Source organism: Helianthus annuus, chromosome 11 (assembly GCF_002127325.2).
Source record: "Helianthus annuus cultivar XRQ/B chromosome 11, HanXRQr2.0-SUNRISE, whole genome shotgun sequence".
Classification (NCBI taxonomy): domain Eukaryota; kingdom Viridiplantae; phylum Streptophyta; class Magnoliopsida; order Asterales; family Asteraceae; genus Helianthus; species Helianthus annuus.
The window spans coordinates 166,561,298-166,573,805 of NC_035443.2; the positions used below are offsets into that span (position 1 = coordinate 166,561,298).

The following is a 12,508-nucleotide window of genomic DNA, read 5'->3' on the forward strand; positions in this document are numbered from 1 at the left end:
ATTCTCTTGGAGAATGAAGATGCTGAAGCATGAAGATATCGTAGGCACGGATTGAGAAATTAGGGGGGAACATTGATATGTAATTCCTTAATTCATGTGGATCAAAAGTAGCAGGTAGTTTAAGAAAATAGTTATTAGTTAGTTTAAGTTGTAATTAGATTAGTTATAGAAGTACGAGGACTGAAGGTGACACAATGTAAGTTATAACCTACAACTTGATGACTCGACACATCCATCAGGGACGCATCGATTCCGAAGGTGGAACCACCACATGCATGTTCATCAAACGCGACTTTTTAAGGAGGAGACATGTCCTTTCAATGCACCTCTTCAATTAGTATAAATAGGGTTAGATATTTCAATTGTAAACATACTTATACATTCACAACCATTATTCATTCAGAAATCAAAGGTTTGTTTGTGTTTATTCATTCATTGTTATATTCATTGTGTTCATCAAGAAGATTTTGGACAACAGGCGACGGTGGTTCTAGGGGGTTTTATGGCGGTGTTTGTAGAGGGGTTTTCTGGCGGTGTTGACATGGAGAGAGAAAGACTGGTCATGACGATCGCGGTGGTGGGACGTTATGGCGGTGCTTGATGGTTGAGTGGTGCTGATGAGATCTCATGAGGACAACTGAGGAGGTCATGGTGGAGCGGGATGAGAAGACATGTGATGTTAAATCTTTTGAGAGAGTAGATATACCATATAGAAAGAAAAAGTTAAAGAGATAAAGATAGATAGAGAGAGAAACTGAACATGAATGATCATATATGGGATAAATCTATACTATATAATAAAAGAAACCTGTTTTGAGACACTTGTCATTCCCTCATTTAATTGATTAAAATTATTAATAATACTAATAATAATAATAATAATAATAATAATAATAATAATAATAATAATAATATTTAATCTAAATTAATACGTTTTTTATTATTAATATACTTAATCAAATCTAAAATCTAATCTAACACAATTTTTTATTATCAATAATATTTAATCAAATCTAATAAGAATTCTGTCATAACTGAATTCTGGTTAGCCGACCAACTCATATTTAATTGAAATATTTTTTAAAGTTAAAATACCATTAAACCGTGTGAAAGAAAATATATGTAAATTGATAAATAATTAAATTTTAATTTAATGGTATGTTTGTCAATGAACCTATAAACCTGAATTCAACAAATTCTTTGACCTGGTCCATTTTAACCTAACAGAAGTTCCTATATGCGCCACTGTTAGACAACTTAAACGAGAAATAAATATTCTATACAGTTTTTTTTATTTTTATTTTTATTTATTTATTTATTTTATTTTTTTTTGAGAAAGAACAAATTTACACAATGATTTGGGTAGGCTAAAAGTCCACACATAGCATAAACAACAAATATTATACACTTATATATGATATGATACACATTAAGTTCCCCACCACTTTTTCCATCATCAAATTTATTTTTATTTTCACTTGCAAGCACTTGAATATATCTATATCTATATCTATGTCTATACTATATAATAACAAAAATCATTTTAGGGACACTTATCATCATATTAGAGCATTCACATCCAAAGAACTAAATTGTGAGTGTGGGGTTTTTAAAATATGAAGAGTATAAAAAATGGTTGTGAGTGGAGGAGAGAGAAAATGTTACTGTTCATCTGTATATTTGGGGGGACACTGTTCACCCACTATAATTTTTTAATATATATTGAAAGTGGTTGTGAGTGAATGAGAGAGAAAAATGTAATGATAAAGGTATAAAAATATTATTTAATTGAAAAGGAGAGAGAAAAAGTATTTGTTTTTAGTGAAAATATATTGATATAGGAGTTGTTTTTTAGTGGAATGTATGTATAATTTTAGGGGGCTAGATGTGAATGCTCTTAGGCTATGTTTTATAGATAAGTATTATTTTAGTTTAATCTTTTCTAATTAATTATAGATAATCCTCCAACTAAATATTATTTAGTTTAATTTTTTATAGATAATTATTATTTAGTTTAATCCTCTTCTCATTTATAATATTATTTATTTAACTAATAGAGTAAATTACGATTTTTGCCCCTGTGGTTATATCACTCTTACTCTTTTAGCCCAAAAAGAATTTTTTACATCTGAGCCCCCAACGTCTTTTTTCTAATATTTTTGGCCCCTAACGTCTTTTTTCTAACCCTTTTGGCCCCTAACATTCAATGGATGGGGTTAGTGTTATGGGCCAAAAGAGTTAAAAAAAAATATGTTGAGGGCTCAGATGTTAAAAGATTCTTTTTTGGGCTAAAAGGGTAAAAGTGATATAACCACAGTGGCCAAAATCGTAATTTACTCTAACTAATATTATTTATCATTTATACATTTACGAAGTTTTAAATAATGGGTTAAATTTATTGAAATTTCGTTAACAAATTTTGCTACAACAAAATAATCTATAAATCAATCTAAATTTTTATCTATACTATACTATATAATAAAACATTAATGTGTGACACATGTCGTTCATTGTAGGTATTTATTTTATGATTTTTTCGCCTCACTTCCAAACTTATCTTATATTAATTAAATAAATAAATGAATAATGAACTAATATTAAATTTTATCCTACCTTAAATTTCGAATACCATTCTTCTATTTTTCTAATAAAATATTATCCGAAATTGTAAATTGTTAATTTAAAACATTTTAAATAAAACAAATTATTTATCACGAAAACCAAACTTTGTATTAATATATTAAATATTTTTATTTTCACCATACAAAATTACATTTACTAACTTTTTTATTATTTGGTATATAAAATTACATTTATTTAACTCGTGTAATAAATGAGGTATTTTAAAGATGTATTACTTTATTATTTGGTAAACAATATTATATTTATTCAACCCGTGTAATACATGTGGTTTTAAATATATAATTTTTTTTATTTCGTATACAAAATTACATTAATTCAACTCGTACAATATGGTTCTTATATATATATAGGGGGCGGTTCCCCTAAGAAGCCTATTTTGCCTAAGTTGCCTAAGAAGCAATCTACACCATGTTTTTAAACAACCAATGGACCAGATTAAATCCCTAATATTAAACTAGATAAGTAAACAATTAAAACGCGCGGGGGTATTTTCGCCATAAACAAAAAAATAGTACTGGACAAAAAGGAAAGCAGTTATTGACGATTCAAAACAGTTCTTCTTCACTCTCTCTCAAAACTTCCCAATGGCTAAGAAACGTCCCCTAAAATCGACAATAAGAGAGACGAAAATCGAACAAACAACAACAAAAACAGCATCAACGATGGATTCAGAGAGTACGTTCCATTTTTTTTTTGCATTTTGGTGTATTCGTTTCAATTTTGTACGGTTTTTCTAAGTTTCTTCGAAATCAAATCGATTACACAGGTTCTAAGAGATCTACAAGAAGCCAGAAGCATAAAGAAACAAAACCTGATGACGATTTCGAAGGTTTGTTAAGGATCTGTAAACGAACAGATTTCTAGGGTTTTAATATGTCTAAACTGATTCATGTTCTGCATTTTATAAAACAGATCCATCGTTGTGTTTTAATGAAATAGTGCTGGTTTATTTTTTGTGCTGGTTTATTTTATGTGCTGGTTTAACCTATGTGCTAGTTTAGTGTTTTAGAAATATCTAGCACAAAGTTGTGGTTGGTTTTCTGGTTTTGAAATCGGTGCTGGTTTAACTTCCGTGCTAGTTTAGTGTTTTTTAAGAAACTAGCACAAAGTTCTAGTTGGTTTTTTGGGTTCCAAATATGTGCTGGTTTACTATCTGTGCTAGTTTACTATTTGTGCTAGTTTATTGCTTTAGAAGAAACTAGCACAAAGGGTTTAGTGTTTTCTAGTAAACTAGCACAAATTCTAGTTGGTTTACCGTCTGTGCTACTTTAGTGTTTTAGAAGAAACTAGCACAAGTGGTTTTTTTGGGTTCCAAATCTGTGCTGGTTTACCGACTGTGCTACTTTTAAATTCAGGAGATAAGTAATATAAGTTTCAGTTGCTTTTTTGTGTGTGAAAACAGAGCTGTACAATCCCAAACCACTACAAATTGTACAACCAGGAGAACCAATCCCTACTTTTGATAATGAACCTTTGCATCCCATTCCACTAAAAGTTGTAAGACCAACAAAAAAGGAATATTATATGAGTCCGAAATTTTGGAATGAAGTAGCAATCTGGGGGCCAAACTATACCAATCATCCTACTTCTGGTGGTGAACCTTCAGATCCCATAAAAGAAGAGATTGATGAGAAACCTGAAATCTCAGTTGTACAACCCAAAAAAGAAGAAGATGATGAAAAACAAAAGATGCCCATCCTACAACCTAAACATGAAGAAGATGAGGAAAAACCTATAATCTCAGTCAAGAATTTTGGAAGGAAGTAGCAATCTAGCCAGCTCCTGCTATGATCATCATGTTTATGTTGTTTGTTTTAGTTTTCTAATGTTATCAATGCTGTTATGTATTATGATCATGTTTTTCTGAACCTTATGTAACAATGATGTTTTGAATTATAAAAATCATGGTTTATTATGTATTAAATGATCAAAATGGTACTGGTTATTGTTTTTTTAATATATAGTACACTTTATAACTTGTGCTGGTTACTATGTTTCTTCTGAAATTACTTGCAGGCTCATCAGACAGTGACTTCGAACAACCGGAAAAGAAACAAAAAACAGCACTAAAAGCTGTTGCCACAAACGTTGAACCTATACGATTAACACTTTTCAAGGAATTTGATAAGAAAAAAAGAATTAGAATCAGGAACAGCCCAAAAAACCTTGCTGAATTCATGCAAATGTTATCTGACGAACAGAAAGCAGAAGTAGATAACATGGGATTTGAAAGCATGAAGAACTTTGATATAACAAAAATACCAACTGATCTGGGATACTGGCTCACTAACAATTATGAACCTACAATCAACACACTGAATCTAGGTACACATAATGTAGTGATAACACCTAACCTAGTACAAGAAGTTCTTGGCATACCAATGGGTAAAGTGAAGGTTAAGGAGTTGAGTAAACCATCAATGAGTGATCCAGTTGTTGCAGAGTTTAGAAATCAATTTGAAATTGATGATGAACTGCCAAAAATGCATCATATTATTCATGTTGTGAAAGAACAGAAGGAGAGTGGAAGGCTATTTCAACTGAACTTTCTTGTAATGTTCAACTCAATAATGGCAGAGCTCACACACGGTGGCAACGTCAACATGAAATTCCTTACAACATTGCAACCTGATGTAGATATTAAGGATGTTGACTGGTGCAGCTACGTGATCGACTGCTTGAACAGAAAGACAACAAGCTGGTTCCAATCTAAAGCAGCACATTACATCGGACCGATAACATTTCTAGTGGTATGTTGTAGTTATCTAAAAATGATTTATATTTATTGTTTTTTATCAAACATAATAACAAAAACTAACTTGTAAATCAATCAGTTGGTTTATGCGCATGATACATACCAAAGAACAAATCCAACACAGAAGATGATACCAGATGTAATGTATCATAAAAATGATACAATTAAAAAGCTTGATCCGGTGGTGAAAAGCAATAAAAGAAAGAGAAGTGAAAAAGATGGGAAACCAGCACAGAAACTCACCTTGACAAGACAAACACCTACTCAAAAGGTGGTGAAGAGTAAGAAGAAAATAAGTTTGAAAGCAGCAACAACTGGTGAAAAACGAAAGAATTTGAAGGTAAAACTGAAGATAAAGAAAAAAGCACCAGCTGAACAACCTCTATCCACATATCAACAAATCTCAAAGGAAACTGATGAAGCTAGAAATCATTACTTTAGTGACTTCCCAGAATCTCTAGACATTACACAAAGTTTGGACATTCCACAATCCCAGGAAAAACTCTCACAAATTCCACCTACAAATCCAACAAGTGGAGTGGTAATTTCTATTTTATTGTGTTTATCTGTAGTATTACTGAAAAAAGTGCTGGTTTAGATGGTTATTGAAAAAATGTGCTACTTTTATGACATTTGTTAAAAAAATGTGTTACTTTTATGACATTTAGTGTTTGGAATGTTAAATTGTGCTAGTTTATACCTAGTATATGTTAGTTTAATGTTAGAATTTGGAATGTGAAATTGTGCTGAGTTATGTGCTAAAGTGTGCTTGTTTAAATGGATTATAAAACTGTGCTAGTTTGAAATGTGCTACTTTTATTGTAAACTTTTATCATGTGTATGTAAAAATAAAAATGGAAAATGTGCTACTTTTACAATTTGTGCTACTTTATAAAAAGAATGTGCTACTTTTACAATTTGTGCTACTTTATAAAAAGAATGTGCTGGTTATCTTTTCAGGAATGGATTTGTCTGATAAAATCCAAAACAAAAGAGCTGGACATGCATGTCAAAGAAACACACGAAATGATTGCAGAATGTTTAACAAAGTACAAAGGTGAGGAGGTTGTGGATGCTGTGGATGAGTGGAGAAAAAGATTGGTAGTATATGGTGAAAAGTACAATTTCGAGAAGCAAGAATCAGAAGCAGGGAATGAAGAAAAGAAAAAAGGAGGAAGTGGAGAGAAGACAGAAGGAGGGAATGAAAAGGAAGAAGGGAATGAAGTTAAACTTACCCAATCACAAAAAAAAATGGTGGTCTCACAATTTGATTCAACTCCTTTCAGAATCACCAGTTCAATGTGGCCAGAGATTATAAAAGAAATAGAAAAGGCAGAACAGGTAGCAAGCAGCAAAAAAGATGGTGCTGATCATGGAGTTGGTGGTGAAGAAGAAAAGGATGCAGGTGGAGAAAAGGTTAAAGATGGTAAACCTGATGGGGAAACAACAAAGAAAGGAGGTGAAGATGCTAATGAACCACCAAAGGGAGAAAGTGACACTGCTGGTCAACCAGCAAAGAAAGAAGGAAATGAGGCTGCTGGTCAACCAGCACAGCAAGGAGAGGTTTTTAAAACACCAGAAAATGAAACCAAAAAAGACAGTGAAAAACAAGAATTCATAGGTGAAGAAGAAAAGGATGCAGGTGGAGAAAAGGTTAAAGATGGTAAACCTGATGGGGAAACAACAAAGAAAGGAGGTGAAGATGCTAATGAACCACCAAAGGGAGAAAGTGACACTGCTGGCCAACCAGCAAAGAAAGAAGGAAATGAGGCTGCTGGTCAACCAGCACAGTAAGGAGAGGTTTTTAAAACACCAGAAAAGGAACCCAAAAAAGACAGTGAAAAACAAGAATTCATAGGTGAAGACCTAAACGCCGGAGACCAGAAGAAAAGCAAACGTACAACTCACCCTGCCGAACCTTTATGTTCACCATATATGCAGCGAGTTGTACAAATAAAAACAAAAACTGAAAAAATTGAAGTAAGGATAGCCGAATGGATGTTCTCGACAGTTGACGACCCCTGGTAAGTATAAAAACCAACAAAATCTTAATTGGATAAAAATAAGTATTTAAACTAATGTGTATTACAACAATGCAGGGTGTTTATATTTGAGACAGCATTTAACACAAACCTTTCAAGGGTATGTCTGGAGTCGCTTCACCCGAACTTATACATACATGTCCAAGTCCTAACAGCTTGGTCATTGGTACTAAACAGTGAAGAGGTCTACAGAAGCAAAGGTTCGCCGGCAAGAGTTTTCTGCCCATGCAACATGCTGGTATGTTTTCTAATATGTGCTGGTTTTAATAACAGATTAGAAAAAGCACATTTAACAAAATGTGCTGGATTATTACACATTGTGCTGGTTTTGAAATATTAATGTTTTATTAATAGCTGGTTAGTCTAATATATGAAATGCTATTATTGTGCTGGTTCATAACACATTGTGCTGGTGCTGGTTTATAACACATTGTGCTGGTTTCTGTGCAGGGAGAAAACAACTTCAAACCAAAACTGAACAAAAGACCTGCACACAAAATTTCAGAGAAAACATTGCCGCGACATTGATGACTACCGAGTTTGGAACTATTAGGAAAGTGGACATGTTGTTCATTCCAATACTACAACACAAGCACTACTACATTGTATGTTTTGATTTCAAGGGAGAAGCCATCAAGATTATAGACAACATGAAAGGGAAAGCAAAAGCACAAAAAATGGCACGTGCTAAAAGAGTGGTAATATATTGATGCCCATTAATTCTGTGTTGTTTATTTTAATTATATTTGTGATGCTTAGGGATTTTGATTTTGAAAATTTTCAAATTACAGAAAGAAATTGTATGTGATTACCTTGAAGTTGAATACCCAACAATGCACACAAAGATGTCGCCCTTGGAACCAGAAATAATGAAAATGTCGTGGCAAACAGAAAAGAACTTTGTAGATTGTGGTGTCTTTGCAATGAGACACATGGAGACATACACAGGGAATCATGTGAGCAAGAAGGAATGGGATAGTGGGCTGTCGAAAGAGTCACCGGAACAAGACAAAGAGTTGGTTGAACTGAGATACAAGTATTTAAGCAAAATACTTTTATCCGACATCAACTTAGCGAAAGGTGAAATGATGGAACTGTTAGAGAAGTATGAGAAGATGGAGCCTGAAAAGAAAGAGGAATGCAAGAAAAATGCGGAAACGAAAATCAATGACAGATTGAACCAGAAATATTGATTGTGTTGGTTGAACAATATAACATTAGTTTGGTAGTTGTCTGTAATATTTTGTGCTGGTTTAACAATTAATATGGTGCTGGTTTAACAATTACATTGTACTGCTTTAACAGTTATATTAGGAAAGTTAATTTTATGCTGGTTTTACAATTAATATTGTGCTGGTTTCACTATGACAATATGTGATGGTTTCATAGAAGAAGTTTAAAATTGTGTTGGTTTTATAATTGTGCTGGTTTTAAAGAACAAAGTTTAAAATTGTGCTGGTTTTAAAAAACAAAGTTTAAAATTGTGCTGGTTTTAAACAGTATATTGAATGTTGAAAAATCAAATTCTTGACAATTGCATTTACAAAATCAACAAAAACTAATAATGTGCTGGTTGAATGTTGTAAACATAATAAGAATACAAGAAATCCAAACTGAAATGAAAAAAATAACAAATCCAAATATCATGATTTCCAAGACACACGACTAACTGCTCTTCTGGGAATCAGCAACAGTAGTCTTCATCTTACAAGTCCGACTATTATGTCCATGACCTCCACATATCAAACAACCTCTAGTTTTAGTTTTCTTTGATATTCTTGAAGATGATACCTCACGAAAAGACTTTAAGCGTTTGTTTGAACCACACCCCTTGTTTCTAATACCACTAGGTGGAAGAATGGTAGCAGAAGACGATGAACATGGCTGATCAGCATGAAGAATATTAGCTAATCTTGCATTCTTGTCAAGTGATTCTGCAGGAAGGTCAGCAGAATCAACCTTCAACTTCGACTCGATCACTTGGTCTCTATACAACGATAACAGGTCAATATTTGTAACAAGACGGTTAACAATATGTTCAGTTGCAGTCATTATCTCACGCACAATGCTGGAAGCATGTTCAACTTGATTACCAGCAGCATTTTGATCAAAACTCGAAACTTTTGTCTTTTTTGGAACAACATCTCTTGTCCAACGCCCCATAACATATTTTTTAGGGAACTCCTTTATACCACAAAGACGAAGAACACAAAAGGCATGCCTACATAGCAAACCATACTGCTCATATCGGTTGCAGCTGCATTTAATTACCATATCCTTAGGAGTAAAAAGAACCTACACAAATAACAAATGCTTATATTGTGCTAGTTTATAACAAAAGTGTGCTGGTTTATATATGTAAAATTCTAATTGTAAATATAAATCACTGTGCTACTTAAAATGTATTGTAAAAAGCAGAACATGTTTGTGCTACTAAAGGTATAAATAAATACCTCATGAAGGCCAGGAAGATTGACCTGTAGAATATAAAACTTAATTGAATCACCAACTTCTTCTTCACGCCTGCACATACAATTCTTGCAAGCAAGTCGAATTTCTTCTTGAACATCAAAAAATATCCCCCGAGTATAAATCTTTGCAGCTTCCAGTTCCAATTCATAATTGGTTTTCATGCGAGGTTGTGTGTATCTGGTATCATGATCACGTTTGCTGCGCTTAAACCTCTGAGATTCCATTGCAGTATCAAAATGGCTCAAAAACTCAACTAATGACAATTTTGTGTTGGTTAATTGACCAAAAAAATGATTTTCACTCTCAGACCTAGATGTTGTACGCATAAGACCGGACATATGTTCATGACGATAGTATGCAGGAATCCAATCTGATCTGAGGTTGTACATATCAGACAGCCAGCTGTTACTAGTAAGGTTGTACTTAATCATTAAATCACACCATTGTGTCTCAAACTGTGCTGGTTCAAGAGCATCAGTCCATACAACATCACATATATCTTCTTTAAAAACCTCATCTTGTGATAGCTCAGTACCAACCTATAACAAAAAAAAATAATTAGTATATTAAAACAGCAAACAAATCCTAAAATGTGCTGGTTTATATGATGCTAGTTGATGTATAAACTTAAACTATGATGCTTAAACTGTGATGGTTTAAAGAAAGTGTGCTGGTTTAAAAGTGTGCTGAGTTATATGACAAAGTGTGCTGGTTTAAAAGTGTGCTGGTTTATATGCTAAAGTGTGCTGGTTTAAATGGATTGTTTAAAGTGTGCTGGTTTATATGCTAAAAGTGTGCTGGTTTAAGAAAGTTACCTTTTCAGAAACTTTGATCATTATATGCCACATACACAAACGATGTCTGGTATCTGGGAAAACATCTCGGATGGCAATTTTCATTGCAGCGTCCTGATCAGTCACAACCACCTTAGGTGCAACACCAAAAGCCTTCAAAAAACTTTGAAGAAGCCATTTATATGATTCAGCAGTTTCAGATGCTAACAAAGAACCAGCAAACGTGACATTGTGATGATGATTATCGATTCCAGTGAACGGAACAAATACCAAGTCATACCTAAAAATTGAATTGATTATATTACAACTGCTTGCTGAATTGTGCTAGTTTAATAAAAATATGAATAAATGATCTACAAAAAGTGAATAAAATACCTGTTCGTACGGAACGTAGCATCAAAAGACATAACATCCCCAAAGACCTCATAATTCAGTTTCATTTCTTCATCAGCCCAAAATAATCCAGCAAGAGCACCTTTTTCATCACAATAAAATTCACAAGAAAAATTCGGCAAATACAGCTTCTTCTTCATAAGACGTTGGACAGCCATATCCACATCAAACTCTCCAATGAACAAATTAATATCTCTTTTAAAATTTTTACAATCAGTAGACGTCACTCCAACCTTATCAAATCCACCACGAATCTTTCTCATAAGGTTGAATGCCCTAACTGGACCAATATTCATCTCAGAAAAATCAGAAAGCGGTTGCTCTTCAGTGAATGTCAACTTTCTAGACGAAGCTAAAAGATGATAATCCTCTTCATCAACAAAAGAATGATTATGCTCCTCAAATACATGAGAAATTCTATAAGTATTTTTTGGAGTTAAAGACAAACGGATGTGTGCCTTACATCCGGTACGTTTAGAAGGTCTCCTCCTTCGGTCATTTAACTTTTTATCAGCACCAACACTATCATTTACCGTGTCAACAGCACAGGATGTCGCTGAACCCTCTTTCGCACAAACAAAGTACTTTCTAATCACAACACCATTTTTTGAAGATTGAGTATGCTTTCGACCCTCAAACCCAGATAACTTAGCATACTTCTTATAGAAATTAAAGGCAGAATCAATTGACTGGAAATGCATACCAACTACAGGTTTGGAAGAATCTGGAACAATAGGAGTATAATACTGATTACCAGTAGTTGGACAGATACGAACTCCTGAACAAATCAAAAAACCAGAACAAATAAAAGATATCAGCACAAACTTTACAATAAACCAGCACAAAAAACAAGCACAACTTTACCAGACAAACTAGCACAAAATAAAGATATCAGCACAACTTTACAAACCTACACTTTAAAATATGATGTAATATAAAAAAAACAGCACAACTTCAAAAAACCAGCACAACTTCAGAACTACACTTTTAAATAAAAACCAGCACAACTTAGATCAAAACTAAAAACCTAAAAAGTAGATGAAATTAAAACTAGAAGGTATTTTACCATCGACAGTAGTAGACATCATTAAAATAGAGGAGGATAAATCAGCAAATCAATGAATGAACAGAGGAGCTAGGGTTCCAGCAAATCGATGAAAACGATGAACGATTCAGCAGGATTGATCTCAATCTCGCAGGTACCGGCAAATCGATGAAAACGATCAACGATTCAGCAGGATTGAGATTGAGATTTGCGATTGATTTAGATGAAAACGATCTCGATGAAATTGGTAAGCTCAATGAATGAATGAATGAAAAATATGAAAGAAGGAATGAAAATCGTGTGATTAGAACTAAGTACAGATCTGTTTGAAATTTGCATTTTCCAATATTACCCTTTCATCTAA

General features: G+C 33.3%; 2 protein-coding genes across 2 annotated transcripts; one reads left to right on the forward strand and one right to left on the reverse strand.

The window, feature by feature from the left end:
• Positions 1–3,000: 3,000 nt before the first annotated feature.
• On the forward strand, positions 3,001–4,558 carry LOC118484123. Its single transcript, XM_035980038.1, has 3 exons — positions 3,001–3,318; positions 3,410–3,472; positions 4,046–4,558. The coding sequence occupies exons 1-3, from the start codon at positions 3,228–3,230 to the stop codon at positions 4,408–4,410; spliced, it is 519 nt and encodes a 172-aa protein (XP_035835931.1). The 5' UTR covers positions 3,001–3,227; the 3' UTR covers positions 4,411–4,558.
• Positions 4,559–8,986: 4,428 nt separating this feature from the next.
• On the reverse strand, positions 8,987–12,298 carry LOC110890985 (protein FAR1-RELATED SEQUENCE 5-like). The gene is made up of 5 exons (XM_022138643.2): positions 12,166–12,298; positions 11,082–11,877; positions 10,728–10,986; positions 9,894–10,451; positions 8,987–9,735 (listed from the first exon to the last, which is right to left on the reverse strand). Exons 1-5 carry the CDS (start codon positions 12,185–12,187, stop codon positions 9,106–9,108), a joined length of 2,265 nt encoding a protein of 754 aa, XP_021994335.1. The 5' UTR covers positions 12,188–12,298; the 3' UTR covers positions 8,987–9,105.
• Positions 12,299–12,508: the final 210 nt, after the last annotated feature.